Raw genomic sequence first — 22,125 nt, 5'->3', positions numbered from 1 at the left:
TATAACCTTAAAAAATGATGATTACAAACATAAAAACGAAATACATAGCTTATATGGTGTTGAAAGGAGAGAATTCAACATGCCTTGCTAATTATTATCGAATAATATCGCGTATACGGCTCCGGGACGACGAGACGGCGAAGAACTCCACAAAAATCCTGAAGGGCACGGCTAAGGGGCTGAAGAAGATGATGATAAATCTGATGAATGATGTGGGGGAGGCGGCTAGGGGATTAACATGAGTTTGGAGTTTTAGGTTTAGTGAAAAAAAAAATAGATTTTTAGATTGATAATATGTTAATTAGGAGATAATTGCATAATATATATAAATAATACTTAATAAAACTCAATATAAAATTACCATGTTGATAAAATACTTAAATCCCGAAATTAATAAATATGCTAATTTTAAAAATTAATAAAAGTCAATAAAGGGACTAATTTTGGCTAAAAATCAACCCTTAAATAAATATATAATTAAATACTAAAATTTTCTTGACCAAAATATCATAAAATATTATTTTTAAGGCTCATAAAATCTCATAAAATATTTTTGGCTCAAAAGTTGATCTCTCGTCCGTCCTCGGTCCCGTCTACGCGATCAAATAACTTATTTAATCAAAAATCTAAAAATACAATAATTGTGGGTTAAATGCTAAAATAAATTTAAATCATGCATATAATTCACATAATAACACATAAATGTCATTTAACCCAAATATAAATTTTAAATAATTATTTTCCCTAATTATGCATGCGAATTTACGTATAAAAATTTTCGGGTATTACAGGTTCTATACAGAGACCTTAAAATAGAACCCCGAAGGTTATCTTTTCAAGGAGACAGAATGACAAGCAGGAGATGGGGCAAATCTCCTATTCAAGAAATTCCACCAGAAGAAAAAGAGTTTTCTATAATAGAAAAACTTAGATCTCCAGAAGGATGGAAAGAAGTGAAAATAGTATTCGAAATTACAAGTCATCGGAACTTGTTCCCTTATAACTCGATTTACTATTTGGAACAACAGAAAAAAGGAACTTACCAAGGAGTGATAAATATTGGAGAATTGAAAGTTCAAATCTGGAGAATTCCAGGAAAAGAAATGGATCAACCCATTCTTGGTCTAGAATTCTTGGAGGACCATAAACCATGGAAACGCCTTGAAAAAGGAATAGAGTTCATGGCAAAAGAAAAGACTTGAAGGATTCAATAAGAATTCTACTAAATGAAAAACCAAGAGAATTGGATAAGGGACAATCCCTTAATCAGATTCGAGAACTCGGTTCACAGACAGAGGAAGAAGCTCTCGGTTCACAGACAGAGGAAGAAGCAACAGTTGAAATTAGTAAGTCATGAACATGATTTACTAGAACACATTGAAGAAGTAGAAAGGAGTAACCATACTCTACCTTCTGAGGCCTTAAGGAAACTAAAGGTAAATAGTCTTAATCGGATTACCGAGTTACAACACAGTCTGTTAAAAATGGCGGGGCCATTTAGTAATCCCTTTAAAAAATAACAAGAAGTCATTTCTCCATATACATTTCGATAGGGATGTTATATGAACAATATAAGGCTCAGTATTTTGCAGCTTATATTGACTCGGAAGCAGGAATTTGTACAGCAAAAAGATGAGTCTTTCCTGAAGAATGTGAAGAGGAATTGCCAAAAATTGCTGGACGAGATTTCTCTCGAAGAATTTTAATTCTTTTCAAAGGAATAAAACAAGCAGAGATCCTTATGGAAGGTGCAGGTCAAACACCTTGGTACAAGGTAAAAACACCACCAATCTATTTCCATGATACAGGAGCTGATATCCTGTTAGGAAATAACTTCTTACAAATGTTTAAGAAGTACACACAAGACAATGAGTCAAGAAGACTTATATTCACTACAATTTGTGATCATAAAATTATCGTTCAAAGACTCAAGGTTGCTTTTTATCGACAATTGCCGATAACCAGCGTGGTGATAAAGGACAACTTTTTCACCCAAAAATGAAAGATCCAAGAAGGTTTGGAGAAACCATGTTGAAAATAACAACAGAACAAGAACTCCAAACATAGGATATGGAGCTTCTCAAGGTAACTCTAAATCACAGAGATATAGAGTTAGAAAATAAAGTATCCCTTGAAGATGTCAAAAAGAAGCTCAAAGAAAGTTACAACGAGCATCCTTTGGCATGGTAGGATAGAAATCAACTCAAAGTCAGTCTTACTCTAAAGGAAGACAAAGAGTATGAATTCGTCAGATATAAGCCTATCCCGATGAACATAACAGATCAAAGGGATATGAGAATGATTATCAAGGAACATTTGGACCTTGGTTTAATCAAAGAAGGAGTTTCACCATATAGCAGCCCAGGTTTTCTGGTTAGAAATCATGGTGAAATAAAAAGAGGGAAACCCAGGCTAGTTATTAACTACCAAGGTATTAATAAAATCTTGGAGTTTGATGGGTACTTCATACCAAGTAGAGAACACCTAATTAGTTGTGTACGAAATGCTAGAGTGTTCTCAAAATTTGATTGTAAGTCTGGATTTTACCAGATTCGAATGAAAGAAGGAAGTAAAAAATTTACAATCTTCTCTACTCCACAAGGACACTATATTTGGAAAGTTATGTCTATGGGATTATCTAATGCACCCAGATATTTCAAAGAAAGATGGATAACCTTTTTAAAGATTATTTCAATTTTATGTTTGTTTATATTGATGATATTCTTATAGCATCAAAAAATATAGACGAACACATTAAACACTTAAAGATTTTCTCTAAAATTTGTAAACAAGAAGGACTGGTTTTATCTGAAAAGAAAGCGGTCATAGCAACAAGGAAAATTGAATTTCTCGGTATTGAGATTGATGAAACTGTAATAATTCTACAACTCCATATTGTGGAAAAGGTAAAGAATTTTCCAGATAAACTCAAAGATGTAAAACAACTCCAGAGTTTTTTTGGAGTAGTTAACTTTGCAGGGATGTTCATTAACAATCTAGCAATGTACAGAAAGGTGTTCAGTCATTTGTTAAAAAAGGATGCTAGGTTTATATGGACCGATGACCATACTAAAGGGATAAACCAATTAAAAGAGATATGTAAGAATCTCCCAAAAATGGCTATACCCGTAGATGAAGATGATCTGATATTATTTACGGATGCCAGTGACGATTGGTGGGCAGCAGTCCTTACCAAGATCACTCCAGATAGGAAAATACCATGCAGATACTGTAGCGGTCTTTTTTCAGAATCTGAGACCATTAGATGGCATATCAACGAGAAGGAATTTTATGCAGTTAAAAGGGTTTTTGAAAAATGGTCATTATTTTTACTTGCTAAAAATTTCACTCTGAAGGTTGATAACACACAGGTAAAAGCTTTCCTAAAAAATAAGATTGAATCTAAACCTGAGAAAGCTAGGTTATTAAGATGGCAAGCATTATGTTAAAATTATATTTTTGATATTGTTATTATTAAATCTCATGAAAATATTCTTGCAGATTTCTTAACAAGAGATGGAAGGCAGTGACGTGGATTCCATCATGAAAATGCAGAGGCATCTCAGGGAACACCTTGTGTTGCTTCAAAACGAGTTCAACCAGTTAGCCATTAATGCTGAAATGGCCGGCAGGTTACAACAAGCTGATCGGATCAAAGTATCTAATCGAATTACAGGATGTATGCAAGCTCAAACACAACTATGGGCTGCTATTCAAGGGCCAATTTTGAAGGCTATAGAGAAACCATTGGTTTCTCATAAACAAGATATGCTAAAACCATTGGTTTTACAAGAACAAGAAATACAACCACCGGTTGTGAAACAAGATATTGAGGAATCCAAAACTCAAGAAACAAGTGCTAATCTATCATCAGCCTTTGATGATCTGGATGAAGAAACAATTGATGAGGATAACTCATCAAGTCAACCCTCCGTCTCTGGGGTAAAAGAGGAAGAGATCAATCTTAGGCCCAACACTGACAAGGGCAAATCTAAGATTGATACTAATCCATCTATTATTTCTCCATTCCAAGTTTATCAACAAAAATGTGGGAGAAATTGAATACAAGGAGTAAAATCAACCCGAACACTTGCAGGGTTGATGCTGCAGGAATATATCCAAGGGTTTGGCTAAAAAACAATGTCAATCCTAAAGATGTAAAACTCTGGTATGAATTTGGGGCTTTGGACTCAGTTTATACAACGTCACCAAGCTTCCCGGAGATATAACAGTTACCAAAATGGATCCAGGAAGCAGTCCAAGAAACATGGGCAAATAATGATCATTTGTCCAGAGGAGATGTGCTTGAGTTATACTTTTTTAGTGCAGCTCCAGAACCAACAGTGAAAGGATCACACGAACCCTTTCATTTCATCAAGCTGAGGAGACCTGATATAAACAGTCATAAATTTATCAAGAATCCTAAAACTGAAGAAGTACCCTTGGTGTCCACTTTCGGGGAAAATGAGATCTCAACCAGAAGGGCATAAGGTATTTGGGTCTGTCTTACTGAGATGGACAAAGTCAAGTTTCCATTCAAATTTTATCATAATTCTGTGAATGGATCATTCCTATTGAACACAATGACAGGAAAAACTACAGCATTTGCGGAAGAACTCTTCGAAAAGAAGAGAAACCTTTTGTGGAACAACAAGCTGCCGGGGAGTAAAGAAACTCGCCGAAAATTTTGTAACATGGCTCATATTGGACGATGGTCAGAGAATATCTGCCTAGAATGCTCAAATCAGAAGGAGCCAGAATTTGGAAAAACCTTTAGACCCCGAACGGATCGAAAGGATTTTTTCGAGACAAGCAAAGGTGGACAAGGACCACCGAAGATGCGTTTTCACAGGGGCCTACTTCAAAAGCAAAAGATGGGGGGACAACAATAAAGCATGCATGTAAGGAGAATAAAGCCAAAAGAAAGTGGCAGGCATGTGATTCCTCCACTAGTAAAAGATGCCATCAATAATGGCATAAAAAATTCCAGACAGCTGCCTCCTTCACTAGTAAAAGATGTCATCAATAATGGCATAAAGAAATACAAGACAGCTGTGAGATTCCCTGAAGTTTCTCGGTGAAACGAGTGGAACTACAGCTATAAATACAGGCATTTGAGGAAGCTGAAGATATCGATCATTCCCTTCAGTTTTCTTACAAATAAATTGTTGTAATATTTTTCTTTCTATTGTATTAAGTTTTCTTTTATGTATTTCAAAAACAAGGCTACTATGAGTAGCTAAACAAGTTGTCTTCTCCTCTTCAAAGGAGTTGATTTATGTAATAATATTATGTCTGAATAAATTTCCTAAATCTCTCGTTTTTCATGCTCATATTTTATAATTAAATTTATATACCATACGCCTTAAGGTAGAAAACGAATTAAGGCTGTGCTGGGTGTCGTTGAAAGATCTTGTGCAGAAATCATCTGTTGCGACTGCGTGGTTGAGGTGTGAGGAGCACTTCGTAAAACTCGGCAGGTATGACCCGACGACATTATGTTCAAAGAGGTATTTAAATTCAATTTATCTTACGGAAGCTTGTTGGACCCTTAATCCGGAGTATATCGGCTGGAAACCTTGCGTAACTGATAGTCTTGCATGGCCGGGACTGGTTCGATAGGTATAACAAAGCCACGTACAAAGAATAAGTTTTATTTAATTTTTAATTCAAAAATGGGGACCACTAGAGAGTGAAAATAAAGAAAAGGGTGGGTAGGGGTTGGTGCGACACCAGACTAAAACTACATTATATATAATTTTGACAGCATCGTTTTATTGAATTTATTTTCCTAAAATAATATTTGTTTTAAATATTAAGTCCTATGAAATAAGATAAATACCTCTTTTTAAAAATTATATTTTAAATAATTTATTATCTTTTAAATTTTATATTGCTCAAATAACGTGTGTGCTCAAGTATACCAGAATCAAGTATTACTTAAATCGTAACATTACCTAAATTAATAATAATAAAAAAAAGAATCAAGTATTACTTAAATTAATCATTACCTAAATCGTAACATCCCAAAATATTATGTGTTTATTGTTTATATATTTTTCAACTATACTTAATAAATTTATATATATATATATATATATATATATAAATATTAGAAGTGAGTTGAGCTTATGGGTGCAAACGAACCAAATCGAATCGAGCCGAATAATGGTAAAATTTTAATATTTGAATTCGACTAGATGTAAGTATATTTGAGTTCGAGCTTGATTCAAATCTCAAAAATTTCAAATATTTTAGCTCGAGCTCGGCTCGAAATATTCGAACATGTTCGCGAACTATTCAAACTATTGCTCGAAATGTTCGAAAAGGCTTGAAATATATATATATGTATATATATATATATAATAATTATATTAATAAAAAATTAAAGCTCACGAACTATCGAACAATAATTTTGGCTCGATTTAGGCTCGAAAAGCTCGCGAATCGGCTCGATTCGACAAACGAAGTCGAATATATTTGAACCCTTTGGCTCAAATTGAACAAAAGAAGTCGAATATATATTGCATGTATTCTTAAACATTCTATTTTGAAACAAAACGTCAGTGGGATCGGTACCCGTACAACAATAACAACAACAACAACAACAAAAATAATAATAATAATAATAATAATAATAATAATAATAATAATAATAATAATAATAATAATTAATCATATAATAATCTTATTTAAACATAATAGTTTTTGTGATATTTTCATTTCAATGATAGATGATCTAAAATTTTAAAATATAGATAAAGATATTAATGATTTTAAAATATAAAAAAGACAAGATTAAAAATTTATTAAGAAAGATAGTCTTAAGATAATGAGGACGAAATTAATTATAAAAATAATCCGTGTGTAAAAAATAATGATTATTATCATAATTTAAATATGAACTTCACAAATTAATTAAAAGTCAGTTTTTAAGAATGAAAATTTTTTTGGTTTTAAAAAAAAGAATGAAGATATATTTTTTTTAAGCAGTAACACGTGATATAATGGGAATAGATTTGCAGGCGGCCTAATTTTAATTTATCAGCAATGAAACAGTTCACAACTCTAGAAAATTATCAATTCTGGTAATTTAAATTCACAAGGTAAATATCAATTAATCATATGCTCCTTAAGGTACGAATACGATAAATGCTAGAGACAGATTTTTTTTCCACGTGTCCGAAATTAAAAAGGTTAAAAGTTTCTAACATTTAAGACTGTGTTTGGTTGGAATGATAACATTATCAATGATTAGTAAATAAATAATTAAAAAATAATAGATAAGGATGTGTAATTCGAAATTTTGATTGATGAGATTATTGAATTATTAATAAATAAATGATTAAAAAATGATAGATAAGGATGTATAATATGTGGTGATAAAACTTGATATTTTTGGTTTGATTTTTATGAAAAAGTTTAAGAAAGGAGGATTTAATAATATGACCAAAATATCTCTTGTATATATATTTTTAAAAAAGTAATAAAAATATTTTAAAAAAGGTACAAAGGGTATTTTTGGAACTACTGAGCATGACTAACAAATGGATTGTTAGTACTGCGGTGAGACGTGAGTTTACTTCTCCCACTTTATCTAACTTTATCCTTTCTATAATTGATTGAGTTGGTTTATTAAAAATTATACCAAACGATTTGACCCAAAAAACAACTCATAAACCCATTCAATCACTTGTACCAAACACAATTTAAAGTTAAATAATAAAAGTCGCCCTGGCAACAAGTGTCCTCATTAAGAGTAGGAAAAATCAACGCAGGGGTAGGAATAAAAGGAAAACAAGTGGAAACATCATTGGAATGAAAATACATTTCGTGGATTTGATTGCCAAAAGCAATGTGAATCTCACTTTTGATTTTTCCAAAAAGCAACCACCTAAACCAATACAATGACCCTATTTACAGAATTCTCATAATCTCATCAGTTGTATGTATAGAATGGCTTTCGCCTACAACCCGCGGGTAACTTGTTCACGTGACAGACGACAAACAGTTCCTCGTCCAAGCGAGAGAACACAAACATACAATAGTGGCCACAATCATGAATGCTAGCTATTACCTGAGAATTTGTCTCTCTTTTGCTTTGCACGAGCAGAAAGAAATAAAATTAGTGTTAGATTAGTTCAGGTTCTCAAAACGCGACTGTATCAGCGTTTGATGGTTAGCTCAGCTTTGAGATGGAGTATGCCATTGATGAAATAAAGACTATCATCAGCCATGAAAGAAGTCCAAGGAATGCTAAAAAGATTGCGATATCCGACTGCCTTACCACCTGTAAACGTGTAGTTACCTTTATATTTGCTTATATACTCTTCGGTTGGCTTTGATCTGGCAGCGAATTCATAGTCTACAGCGAATGATATGGAACCCTTCTCTTGCATCCCCAAGAAAAGACCAAAGCAATGAAACGAGCTCTGCTGATCCATGTTGCAGTGTGCAGAAAGGAAGAATCCTTGTCCACCCAAGTGGAAAGCTTGAGAGTATACCCGACCTGATGGGAATAAATGGGAGCATTCCTCCCGTTTAAGATCTAAGTAGACCACACACTGCTGACGTGGGACCTCAAACTCAATCACCTTCACAGGGCGGTACTTGTATGCACGTTCTATGAAGCGGCGACTCATGTAGGTTGAGTCCTCTATGGCATGTGTTCGCTGACGATGAGGAGCTTCAGCCTTGAAAAAAAGGGCATCGAGCACAGCTTTAGTACCAAAATCATGATCAAAGTCGGTGCAAGTTAAAACTTTCCTCAGCTTCCTGCAAGTCATATATGGAAAGCGTATATAACGACCCAAGCGACTGCAGAGGATATCCCGGCGCTCCTCCTGAGTTTGATAATGAGTTCTAGTCCATTTCAGCACAAAATCATACACTGCATCTTCCGAGGCCACCTGAAGGTCGTCGCTGGACAAGATTGCCTCAATTCCCGCAAGAGGCAAATTCATTACCTCATCCTGATACCTGTCCAAGCATGAACCAATTATGCCTGATACGCTGAGTAGATTAGTGTGAAATAAAAATTAATTAATTAATTAATTAAAAAAAATTGTTAGAAGCTTAGATTTTTATTTAATGCTGGAATAAGTGGAAATACCATTTTCTCGTATTGTTTTATTGAAACTCGAGAAGAAGCCCTAAGAAACACATATCATAGAACAAAAAACAAAAACCCACTTATTGTAGCAAAGGAAGTTGAAAAATAAAAGGCTTTTCTTCTACAACTTTATTCATCCAAACACCCTAAGTAACAGACATATAAACCAGGAAACAACTATACAAATTTTCTTCAAAGTCTCCTTTTTGAAGAAACAAAGCAAACGGTATAAGGAAAAACTTACTTTGATATATCTTTATAACGAGAAGCTAAAAACTGTTTTGCAGCGTCAGTCAATGGCTGAACAGCATCAGCAATTAGCACACTGGAAGGAAGATCCAGATACAGCAAGGCAGACTCTGGATTCATGGGCAAGTTTCTTAATAAACGACTGCAGTGTCTCATACATGAAGCGACCTCGAATTTATCAGCAGCCATAAGAACGTCCAGTATAGCAGGAGCTGTAGTTACGGTTAATGTATTGGAATACATGAAATTCAGAAGTTCCATAAGGGCAGCTTCCTCTGTTCCATTCGGAATGGAGTTAAAATTTATAATGAGTTATGCAGTTCCAGGAAAAAAGAATAAGTGAATGTCTAATAAAAGGCACACAAATGACTATGAGTCATAATCTTAAAACATATTAGAAGCAATTTGCATGTAACTTTTAGCAACTTTACGTACCAGAGGCACTAATTCTCAGAGTTACGTGTCTCTGCTCCGATTCCATCATGCCATTTGAGAATAACTGCATAAGAAAGACAAAACATTAGGAGCCAGAACTTAGAAAGAAAACATAATAACTAGCTATATAACTATATCAATACCTTATAGAAAAATGGACTCTTAGCTGCTAAGATGGGAGAGCTAATGTGTAACATCTCGACCCTTAGAACTTTAGAACAATCATCAGACCAATTTGAATCATCACTATTTGCAGCTTCATCCCCTGCAGAAGTGACATAAGACATAGAACTTCAACTCCAGAGAGAAAACTTAAACTATGAAACAAACAAACCTCAATGAACATATTCTGTTAAAAAATTAAGCAACCTCCTTATTCTGCACAAAACATTCAACCACAAAGATGCCATAGAACATTAAAAGGTTTCAAGTTTTCTACACGTTCCCCATGAACACAGCATATAATATAAATGACTAAAAGAGTAAGCAGAATTGTGGATTAAGCCGTTTTCGGTAGCTCTTAATACTTTCTTACAAGCCTCTACATCATCTCACTTTCATTTTATAATCGAAGTGTTTATGTCAGGAATCAGGATGGAATTCTAGCAGGCATTTGAAGCAAATGCATTGTGTTATTATGCTGCAGATCATAATGGATGCAATACCTTGTAATCTTTGTTTCAAACATTAAACTCAGTAACCATATCTAATACAAAATTGGCTGCTTCCCCAAATCAAGAAATTAGAAGACGTAAAATGGATCAGTTAAACGTGGTAGCGTACTTAAATTCAAATGATGAAGGAAGAAATGCCAGGGTTGATTTTTTTCCCAGTACCTGAATGAGGATCTTCTATCATCCGAATCTCTTCTTCATCATGATTCTCATCGCCCACACCTTCTTCATCATCTGGCTGCAGACAATCTAAAATCTGCTCTTCCGGGGAATTGTTGATATCCAAAGCTGCAAACGAGTGGTACATGTCTGATTAACATCAGCAAACCCATACCAGCATAAGAATGAGAAGATGAAGTTTGTGCCAAATTTAGTAAAAGAAAGCATGTCAGAAAAAATAACAGTTGATAGCAGTCTTTCACACCTCCCGCACAAACAATACAAGAACAAACAAAAATTTGTATATCCAAAAACATGGAACTTTGAAAAAAAAAAAAAAAAAAAACCTCATCCTTATATAACAACTTTTTGATCCGAGAAAAGAGATTAGACAAAACACAGAACTCACCAATAAGTGTAGAACATTGCTCATAAAATGAAGTGATTATAATTTGGTCACATAAAAATTAAGGGTTTGATATATCTCCAGAAAAAAAAATTGAAATAATATGAAGCACGCGGAATTAACACTTTTTCTCCATGAAACCCAATTCCATACAGGAAAGTGTGACACAATAATTTAATGTTGATAACCGTTGAACCCAGTTAAAACTCAACAACACCCAACTTCAATAAGCTAACAAGCTGACCGCGTAAAGCATATTAGCCACGAATCAACAAGGGTTGGGGTTTTCAAAATCAAGCTGAAGCTTCAATCGAGATTCATCAACCCAAATAACACAGAAACAATCACGTCCAAAAAACCAATCAGATCAAAAAAAAAAAAAAAAAAACTGAAATCGCATAAAGAAATAAACACAGAAATCGATAGCACCCATGCTCAGGTTGAGTGACTAGAAAACCAGCTGCAGAAAACTCACCCGTGTCCTTCTTGACAATATCTCCACGATGGCGCTTGCTCTTCCGAGTCGCCGCCCAATCGGCAACGGTTTGACAAACCTCAGATTCAGCTCGGGAATCCGAAACAATCTCGATCCGGAGCAACCGGTCGGAGAAGTTGCTGTCGTTGAAGGCGAAGCCAAAATCCGGGTCAGGCCCTCGGGTCGGGGACGATATGAGGTCCGAATCCATCACAGCACTCCTCGGATCGAACAGATCCATACCCAAATTACTCATAATCAAAATATACAAACCTTTCCAATCCTATGCTATCAATTGAAAGGCTGAAGAGAAATGGAAAACACAAGAAATGGCGAGCAAGACACGAGGACAAGGGGTCCAATCCAGACTCCAACTGCGTTTCAAGACTGCCTTTTCATAAAAACTATTAAATTATTATTAGAAATTAATGACGAAGGAATAATAAGTAAACAAATACATGATTTTTTATATTTATATTTTTATATTATATGTATGTGTATATATATTGCATTTTTCCATACCAATAATGTTGTTTGGGGGTAAATATTTTAACTTAAGTCAAGTTAAAAAAATCAAAGTAACCACGCATTTGTACGTTTTTTATGTTGTTTAATGTACACCAAAAAATTGTTGCAGTTTGTATATTTTTAATATTTACTTGTTCTCAAATTGGGGAGTTAAATTTTTTTTTAATCAAGACTTTATATATGAAAATGGGATTACAAAAGGACCCGTAATCAATGGGCTAACGTCATCGTAAGTATAAAAAAAATTTACAAGACAGTTCAGACTCTAGACGAATTTCTAACTTTATTTGACAAAAATAAAATCAAGCTTGATTCATGAAATCAGATCGATCTTTTTCACACATACAATAATTATAATAGATACTATCAAATATCAATTTATTGAATTTTTTGCATTTAAATGACGAAATGCGATTTGTCCATTCCAAGAGCAATATATTTCTAGTGTAAACATATATATGTGTTTATAAAGGAAATTATTTTAAATTTATTATTTCATGACGTACTCCAAATTAAAATAATTGAGGTGCAGGCAAAACTAGACCATGTATCAATTGGTCACTATCCATCCCCCTTTCGCATCCCGCCAGCCATCATGAAATGTCCATTTGTGAACAAGCCAATTTTTCCACCATTTTTTTATTACATGGATCAATTTTCAAAGTCTGCATGCTACTCATATATTAACCATATTAATTTCCACAAAAAAAAAAAAATTTAATATTTTTTTTGGAATTGTAAAAATTATAAAAAGAGAAAAAAGATAGTGGACGAGGTGGTGGAATCGTGATAGTGGAGGAAGATTAGTATTGGATGATTATGATGATGAGTCCAGGTTATATGCGATCCACAAAATGGACTAAAGAGCATTCAAATATGGCACCCGAAACCAAGTATATAACAAAGTCAGATTAACTGTAACGCTAGTTTGATGGGGGCAAAAAATTCATGAATCTATTAAGACCGATGAAAGGAACATTTCACTAAGTTCATATATACATTTGATACACACACACCAGTCAGTAGAGGGAACTGAAAATCATTCTTCCAACCACGATATAAAGTTAGATTTTTCATGTTGATGAATCAGTAAGGGTACATTTCACATGAATCAACCATAAAGGAAGAATACAATCATCTTTATGCAATTTACAGAAGAAAATAATCTTTACTTGGAGCAATAGTACAACACATCGGCTGTTGTAAATATCAAAAACATGGATTCCATAGTTTCGCAACTTCTGCCACCAAATTCAAAGACCAACAAGTGGTAGATAAAATACATGAGCATTATAGGAATTAATCATAGCCGGCTAGCCCTCCGCAAGGATGTCACTAATTCCTCTAAAGAACTGGATACAAGCTTTTTCACAGTGATGTCATTGTGATAGTGTTTCCGCGTTATGTCGTCAAAGGCTTCATTCATATTCAATATTGAGCCGGACATGCTAGCAGAGGATTAGAAGTTGGGATTTAACTAGCATCTTTAACAGGGTCTCTACGCGATTTAAGTAGCAACCTTGTAGCCCTTCACAAAAGATTGTAATTTTTTTGTCTCACCAACTGCAGAAAGCCACTCGGTAAGGATTTCCATGGTAACATAATCAGGTTTGCATGCGTGTTCAGTCATCTGATCCATAAGCTCCAAAGCTTTTTCAAACCAATTCCTTTGCTGAAGGCCTTTGAAGATAGCATTATATGTTGTGGTATTTGGTTTCACCCCCTTGCGCTTCATATCATCCATCATAGAAAGAGCAACCTCTACATCATCGCTTTTGCACTGGGCATTGATCAACATATTGTATATAACTGTGTTAGGTGGCACCTTTAGAGATGAACCCATGTCTCTGAATATTCTCATAGCTTCGGCAAGATTGTCGTTCAAGCAGTATCCTTGAATCAATGCTCCGTACGTGACAACAGTGGGTGTTAAACCATCTTTAATCATCTTTTTCATCAATCTACCGGCATGCTCAAAATTCCCTTCGGCACAGAAATATGAAATTAATGTATTGTACGTAACTCGGTCGGGCTTCAATCCAGCTTGTTCCATATCTTTAAGCATCTCACAAACCTTATCCAATTTTTTCTTCCGACAAAATCCACTGAGCAGAACATTGTAACTGACAATGTCCAAGCAGAAACCTGCTGCCCTCATGTTTGATACTATCAAGCTGGCATCATCCATTCTTCCAGCCTGGCTAAGACCCGATATCAAGCCATAGTACGCAATAGCATCTGGAAAGCAGCCATTTCCCTGCATTTCATCGAAGAGCTTCATTGCCTTGTCAATATTGTTAGCACTGCAAAAGGCCACAATCAAGATTGTGTAAGTAATTGCATTCCCTTTCAGGCCCTTCTCTTCCATATGCCTGAAGAATTCCATTGCACCACTAACTCTACCATTTTTACACATCCCATCCAGTAAAGTATTGAGTGTAGTGACATTAGGCTCCACGCCGGCCTCATTCATTTGCTCAAACAGTTTACGTCCCCTTTCCAGCTCACCAGCTTTACAAAATCCATCAATCAAGGAATTATAAGTGATGGCATTTGGTGGGCACTTGTCCTCCAAAATCATCCTCTCCATCAACTTTAAACCCTCCTCTTGCCTCCCCACTTTACATAATCCACCAATTAATGTGTTAAAGGTAACTAAATCGGGTTCAATACTGAGTTCTCCATCTCCCATCTTCTCTAGCAATTCCAATGCATCATCCACCCTCCGAAATTTACATAAATGATGAATCATGATCGAAATAGTCACAACATTGGGTCTGATCCCCTTCTCTTGCATCTCCTTCATAAATAAATTCATTTTCGTATAATCCTGATGTTTCCCCAACCCTGTCAAGAGGGCATTGCAAGAAACAGTCCCAACATCGCACCCCATGTTCATTACCTTGTGCAGCACGTCCCAAGCCTTATCACACTTGCCATTCTGACATAACTTTGTAATAATTTGTGTAAGCCAGAAAGTATCCGGAAAAATGCCATGTTCAGCAAAACTGGAAACAAGCTGACAAATTTCCTCATCTATAGCAACTATCCCACTCCTTTTCCTCAAGATGGAAGATAAAACGATATCCAATGTACCGGCATTTGGTGGAATATTCGATTCCGGTTCCAGCATTTCTTTGAGCAGCTTCAAAGCCTCATCGGCCCGGCCGCATTTGAAATACCCATCAATAACTAAATTGAACAAGTGGGTGTTTTTTGATCTCGGATCCATGGAATCGAACGTCAAGACCAATTCCTCAAGCATTCTAGCCTTTCCAAAGCACTTGATGAGGAGGGAGGCGATGTTGATGAAAAGAGGAACATTCTGTTCTGCACCCAAGTCCATGGGTTTTGACATGATACTGTTGCAGTCAGTCTCTGTAAATGATAGCAGAGATGAGTAATCCTTCCGCTCGACATGGTGACTGAAACTAGTTGAAAGCAGATGAGTTAGTGCACGCAAAAGTAGTAGCAACAGGTCAAGTATTCATATGTTCATAAACTGGCAAATGGATGTACACAAGTTGTTAGCTAGAACAAATAATTTCAGATAATCTAATAGCTTACCAATATTGAGTCTAAAATCTTCATTTTGATGGAATCAAGAAAATTCTTGTGAACTTTAAATATTTAAGTGGTGATAAAACACGGATAGATATAACATTTTGAATTGGAAATAACTAGCATATGTTGCAACTGAAGCCTGAATTGATAAAAACAAGTTGAGGGATCGACCAGAAGCCGGGAACTTGGACTCAGCTGAACTAAACAAACACCTAAGCAAGGGGTTGAATTCAACGCTCCAATGCATACTGTTTTCTCTGAGTTTTCTTTTCCTTGCCTAAATCCAAGATTGAAATCTAGCAACAGATGTACAGAAAGCCTTGGTGTCAAATTTTCAATTTGAATATGCTTGTTCACAGCAAGAAGCATTCAGTAAATGAAGAAGCATATACGACAAACAAAATGGTCATTTCCGAAATAATGCAACTATAAAAACTTCAGCAATGTATCGAAATTGGAGCAAATGTTACCCAGTCGAACAAAAAAGAATAAAATGCAGCTACTGATGGAGTAATATGCTGAATAGAAAGACGGTATTTTCCACCTAAAGCCAAACAAAGAAAAATGATATATCTTCATGCCTTCTGAACAAATATCCAAGATCAAATCCAAAAACCCATTAGGAAATTACCCAAGTTCCAAGTCCGAGACTTGTGCAAATCATCTAAATACCCACTAACCCACACCAAGCAATAACTGCAAGCAATTCGGAAAACAATAAACAACAAATCTCAGAGAATATCCGAACCCGAAAACAATAGATAGAAGGGCATGAACCTTGGGGAACGCTCGAGGGGACATGAGTGAAGCTCAGCCGAACGTTGAGTGTAGACATTAATGGTGAATCCGAGGCCCTCTGGATAGAATCTAGCTGCTTTCGGGACATCCTTGCGTAGCTGCACTATGTACCGGAATGTTGCCGCCGCCATCTCTCACTAACCTCCGGCCTCCCTCCCACTGACTGTATAAATTTATTTTATTTTTTAATTTTAAAACATAAAAATTAAAGCATTTATGGTACTATATATTTAATAATTATTTAAATTAATTAAATTATGTCGTACCATATCATAAATAATTTGATGTTATAAAATTTGACTACTCTAAGAATTGGATTTAAAATTTATTAATCTAGTAATGTCATCCCACAAATGCTAAAATATTTACAAACATTTTATTATGTTATTATATTTTAAAATAACCTACTAAACATATTAAAATCAATTTTTTTTTTGTTTTAGAGAATGAATTTTTACAATTCAGTCGTCAACTAATTTGGTTTCGGAAGATTTGATTTTAGATGAGTTGCAAGTCATCGACTTTGATCCTATAATTCAGATTCAGAAAAGATAAAACTTCTCAATAAATACTTATTTTTATCCATATAAGTAAATGATATTTTATCTTAAATATATCTCCTTCTATCGTATTAACGGAAACGATGCTAACCCTGCGTGCAGCATGTCAGGCCTTGATTGTAACGGAAAATTCGATGCTGACCCACATGCCTTGGGCCAATCAAGGCCTGACAGCTACCCATAGGGTAGTGCTCGATGGATAGCATCGACTTATCCCGTATTAACAGTGGACAGTATATTGATCTATGATATGACCATTATCGAAATTTTAAATTTTAAATTGTAAATTGCAGACTCCACCATAAGTCCATACTCCAACTTCCTCCCCCACTCCAGGTTTGCACACTCCAATTTATGTATTGGCTAGTGTATCATTAAAATTGGACACAATACTACTACATTCATAGAAACAGCGGAATCATAAGAATTTTGTTGCATGTAATTTTAGCTTACATTAACTGTAAAAGCTGATTTGATGAAAGGATGGGGGACCAAAAAATTCTTAAATATAAAAAACTATATGTTAACAGAACAAAAAGAGCTCGAGATCTTCAGACGTGGTGACATTGAAGCAGAACATGTAAATTTCATAGAGCGGAATTGTATGTTTCGAAGTTAAGAACATAGATGGTACCGCAAAAGATCAGAAAGATGCTGTAAACTTCTCATATTCTATCCTCAAATAAATTTCTTGAATGTAAAGAATAAGGATGTTCTCAATATATATACTCGATAAGTAGCCTCACGGCTGCCGCACCAAATCAAATAACAGGATCAAGGAGAAATTTCCAGCCTCGCTTCGAAGCAAAAACCAGTGAAGAGCTGAAGGGGAAACTTCTTGGTTACCGGAGATTTCTGCGACCACTTCCACTGCTTTAAGCTCAAGTCAAAAATAAGAAGAGCGGGCGCTCCATAGCTCTGGATGTACACAAGATCATCAGTTCCGCTGCTGGCAAATACATCATCGAACTCGCCAAAACCATAAAAGTACTTGTGGGGCATTCGGGCTATCTCCTGCCACTCTCGACCCTTCAGAGCCCATATACCTATCCCCTTGATGACACCAGGACGATCTGGTTTCCCGATTCCCCCAACCAGTACAAGTTTTTCTTTCAGGTTCATCAAGCGACCGCACGTGAGGGCACAAGGTGCAGCAATGAAACTCCTCATCAGTAAATCACTGGAGGGTTGGCTTCCAAGATTATACATGATCAGGCCATGGCGATTCTCAGGACCAACACTTCCAATTGAGTAAATCAGGAAGTACAATACCCCATTGCATATCACGCTCTCATCACCAGCTCGCCACCCTGTTAGGCTCTCTGTCAAAATCATCCCCCAGGTCATAGATTGGGATTTGTACATGTAAATAGAGAGATTCCACTGGAATAAATTTCCAGGTACCTGCCTAGATTTAACAACTAATATCTTGTAATTATGAGATGCTCTGTCCACTGAAATGGCTAATGCACGATAGTCGGAAAATCTTGGGCCAGGAGGCTCAACTACCGCCCTCCAGCAAAAGGTAATTGGGTTACAGACATACAATTCTCTCCTCCTATCATTGTCCATGAAGCAAACCAACCCACAAGATGAAGCAATGGACCAGTTGGAGGTATCAATGCAGGGGAGATCGATGCCATGCCATTTTCTAAGGACCTGATCGTATGCATAACCAACTGGTTCGTCTGAGCTTGTGAACATAAAGTACCAAGGTTTTGGTGAAGCTGCAAGAGAATAATTCCTAATGAACCTCTTCGACGTTACAATTTCACGCCACCTTTTACACACCGAGCCTGCCCTGAAAATGCTAGCAATGGGAAGATAAGCCAATATTCGTTCCAACAGATCATCGGGTAAAATTAAATCCATATAAACCGCAGCAACTTCTTTATCATTTTGCTCATGAAGCTCTGAGAATGAATGGAACTCCAAGTAGGGGATAGTAAAGCTAGAAATGCTATGGCTCACCCACTGATTTTCCTCTTCCATGATTAAAAAAAGCTTTGAAACCTGGAGCAGAAGTCCAACAAAATTAAAGTTAAAGCACTTATCAATGCTTATTTTCTCGCACAAAACTCCCATCAAAAGATTGTGTAAAGATTCAAAAAACCATGATGCCTGATGAAGAAACCAAAATCGCCGAGCAGGACCACATAAAATTCAGAAATCAATGATAGTTTCTATGCAGACAGATGAAAGAACCTTTCACCGAGTTCATATATTAATATAGTGCATATGTACACATACAAACACCTATCCAGAGACTAAAACAAATATATGTATATGTGTATTTATATATATATATATATATGGAAATCAAATTCTGCTAATGCTATTGGTTCGATGTCGTGGAGGCTGTTGTTCCAGTTCCATTGGCATTACGTGGAACGGTCGCAGTTATTGTCGTGGTGTTTTTTTTGGTGAAAATAGAAGTGATTAGATAATTTGGAAATGGTTTAATGGAAAAAAGTTGAAAAAATATTTAAAAAACATTCCGCAACAGCGGTAATGGGGGCGAAAATGCCGTTCCAGTCCTCGATGGCCGTACAATCACTGATATGCCATAAAAAAACAGTGTAGTAGTTACACATTTGTTTTAGCCTTAAAATTTGTCGCAGCCGCTGCAGTTACAAAACGCCCGTTCCAAAACGGTATACCAACTGACTCCCCACAAGATTAGATAACTTAAATTGATTTAAATTGATTTTTGAAAAGAGGGAACCGAGAAACATTCTTCCATCCACGGCTTATGTCAAATTTATTTTATTGATGAATACGGAGTACATTTCACATGAATCGACCATAAAGGTAGAATAAAATTATCCACCAAACTTTTCAGGAAGAGAAAAACCTGATAAATCAATCTCCTTGAGATCTAAGAGCAGATGTATACCTCCATTTAAAAACAAAGCACAAAAATATACCCTTAAAAGGTGTAAAGAACTAGCAGGAACCAGACTCAGCGCTTCACACATTTGCATCCTAATTCTTTGAGAAAAAGAGATAACACGACATTTAGAACAATAAGTTATGAGCTTACAATATAGGTAAACATTGTCTTTTGGTGAATTTAAAAGTTTGCCTACAAGTAAAGATCACATTTTATAACCAGCAAACAGAGGAAGAAAATGCAACCACCAGTTTCTTTTCACAAAAGGATGAAAAGTCCAGAGATGATTACCTCAAATGGAATCAAAAAATTCATCTGCAATATTAATTATCATGCAAAATAATGCGCTTTCAAGAAAGAGCAACCACTTTCACAATTCTAGACACCAAACCTTAAATTATTTTTTATTGAGAGGGTAAAACATCAAGCAATGTTTGGTGAAAAACGAAAAAAATATATTTATATATCTATGCACCAAGCAGCCACCATCAATTAAATTTTGGAAAAACCAACAATCATAATAAACAAACTCAATTAAATTATATTCACCAACAATGGCAGATCCTGAAAACAAAAACACATTTTTTTCATGTAAATTAACATCATACCCGTGATACAAAAACTCTTCCTCGAAACAAATAGGCCTTCCCAGAATGCTCGAATTTCTCAATATTCACCGCTGAAACGGGCCAGACAAAACAAGAAGAAGAAAAAAGCTCCACCCTTTGGAGCAAAAGTCTTCAAGAAACTCGAAAATCAGGAAATGGGCGTGAAATCAATCCCTTCCAAACATCCCCAGAAAAGAAAAGAAGAGCACGAAATGGGTCGGTCTGGATTTAGATGAAACGCATCCCAACACATGTACCATATCATATATTATGATTCAACCAATATTATATTTATAGCAAGAAAAATATAGATTTCTCCTGGATATTTTATCCGTTCTACATTCTATTGATGTGGCCCGGACGACGGGCGGAGGGGTATGAAAGCGAAGGGTGGTGTTGTAGTAGGGCTCTTGTATTTTGTTGATACAGACAAAAGTGAATGCGTGAGAGTTGAGGTAGTGTTTTTCAAGCCATTAATGGCGTTTATTTCTCTAAAATAAATAAAATGGGAAAATTACATGGTACCAGCTGGGAGAGCTATTCATCCGGTGCATCGTCTAACCTTGATGGGTTGGACCCGGGTGCCCAATCAAGGGCAGATGCTGCACCGGGTGAAAATCACCCGGTGTAACATAGTTCGAGCCATACCAGTTTACCATCACAAACAACCACGTAACGTCGAAAATGTTATTGTCCGTTCGATCAGGGGTGCAAACGAATCGAATCGGTTCGTGAGTTTTATGAGTCCGCTCGATAAATATTTGATTCGTATTCGAGCTTATCGAACTCGAGCCGAATTCGAACATGTTTGAACTTTTTTTCAAGCCGAGCTCGAACCAAAATTATTTTGTTCGATAGTTTGCGAATAGTTCGCTAGCCTTATTATTTAATTAATATAATATAATTATATAATAAATATATATACATTTCGAATCTTTTCAAACATTTCGAGTTTTTCGAACCATATAACCGAGCAATAGTTCACGAATATATTCGAATGTTTCGAGCCGAACTCGAACTTCATTTCGAGTCGAGCTCGAGCCAAGATATTTGAAATTATCGAGCTTCGAATCGAGCTCGAACTCGAATATACTTTTATCGAGCCGAATTTTAGCCTTAAAATTTTACCATTATTCGGCTCGATTCGGTTCGTTTGCATCCTTAGTTTCGATTATATAGTCTTATTTTTTCACACAGATTTAAAAAAATCATTAGAAAACAAATTTTATACAAACTTCCTATTTTATTCCTATTTAATGTATTCAAAAATGATTGCACAAATTTCAAATTATAGTTAATAACTTAATATGGGTATATTAGTAAAAGAACGTAAAAAAAATATATAATCTTACGCTAACAATCCATCAACCAGGTTAGGGGTGCAAACGAACCGAACCTGTTCGTGAGCTTGACGAGCTCGCTCGATAAATATTTGATTCGTATTCGAGCTTATCGAACTCGAGCCGAATTCGAACATGTTCGAACTTTTTTTTGAGCCGAGCTTGAGCCGAAATTACTCTGTTCGATAGTTCGCGAATAGTTCGCGAGCCTTAATATTTAATTAATATAATATAATTATATAATAAATATATATACATTTCAAATTTTTTCGAACATTTCGAGCTTTTCGAACCATAATATCAGAATAGTTCACGAATAGGTTC

The 22,125-nt window shown here is 35.6% G+C and overlaps 3 protein-coding genes across 8 annotated transcripts; all 3 read right to left on the bottom strand.

Moving 5' to 3' along the window:
• Positions 1-7,715: 7,715 nt before the first annotated feature.
• Positions 7,716-12,007, bottom strand: LOC140886618 (BTB/POZ domain-containing protein POB1-like). 3 transcript variants are annotated; one of them, XM_073293291.1, is made up of 6 exons: positions 11,511-12,007; positions 10,633-10,779; positions 9,940-10,061; positions 9,797-9,860; positions 9,357-9,636; positions 7,716-8,979 (listed from the first exon to the last, which is right to left on the bottom strand). In XM_073293291.1, the coding sequence occupies exons 1-6, from the start codon at positions 11,764-11,766 to the stop codon at positions 8,166-8,168; spliced, it is 1,683 nt and encodes a 560-aa protein (XP_073149392.1). In that variant the 5' UTR covers positions 11,767-12,007; the 3' UTR covers positions 7,716-8,165. The 3 variants fall into 3 exon arrangements, with proteins under 3 accessions (XP_073149392.1, XP_073149393.1, XP_073149394.1); XM_073293292.1 differs by having other exon boundaries at positions 10,633-10,758; positions 11,511-11,994; XM_073293293.1 differs by lacking the exon at positions 11,511-12,007 and adding an exon at positions 11,039-11,058 and having other exon boundaries at positions 10,633-10,758.
• Positions 12,008-13,120: 1,113 nt separating this feature from the next.
• On the bottom strand, positions 13,121-16,558 carry LOC140887981 (uncharacterized). Of its 4 annotated transcripts, none has more exons than XM_073295631.1 (2): positions 16,380-16,558; positions 13,121-15,469 (listed from the first exon to the last, which is right to left on the bottom strand). In XM_073295631.1, exons 1-2 carry the CDS (start codon positions 16,529-16,531, stop codon positions 13,546-13,548), a joined length of 2,076 nt encoding a protein of 691 aa, XP_073151732.1. In that variant the 5' UTR covers positions 16,532-16,558; the 3' UTR covers positions 13,121-13,545. The 4 variants fall into 4 exon arrangements, with proteins under 4 accessions (XP_073151732.1, XP_073151733.1, XP_073151735.1 ...); XM_073295632.1 differs by having other exon boundaries at positions 13,121-15,463; XM_073295634.1 differs by lacking the exon at positions 16,380-16,558 and adding an exon at positions 16,234-16,284.
• Positions 16,559-17,526: 968 nt separating this feature from the next.
• Positions 17,527-20,923, bottom strand: LOC140890776 (F-box/kelch-repeat protein At3g61590-like). The gene is made up of 2 exons (XM_073298820.1): positions 20,462-20,923; positions 17,527-18,973 (listed from the first exon to the last, which is right to left on the bottom strand). The coding sequence occupies exon 2, from the start codon at positions 18,950-18,952 to the stop codon at positions 17,735-17,737; it is 1,218 nt and encodes a 405-aa protein (XP_073154921.1). The 5' UTR covers positions 18,953-18,973; positions 20,462-20,923; the 3' UTR covers positions 17,527-17,734.
• Positions 20,924-22,125: the final 1,202 nt, after the last annotated feature.

This window comes from Henckelia pumila, chromosome 3 (assembly GCF_033568475.1).
Source record: "Henckelia pumila isolate YLH828 chromosome 3, ASM3356847v2, whole genome shotgun sequence".
Lineage (NCBI taxonomy): Eukaryota > Viridiplantae > Streptophyta > Magnoliopsida > Lamiales > Gesneriaceae > Henckelia > Henckelia pumila.
The sequence above is the reverse complement of the archived record's forward strand: the minus strand, read 5'-3'. Positions and strand labels throughout refer to the sequence as shown.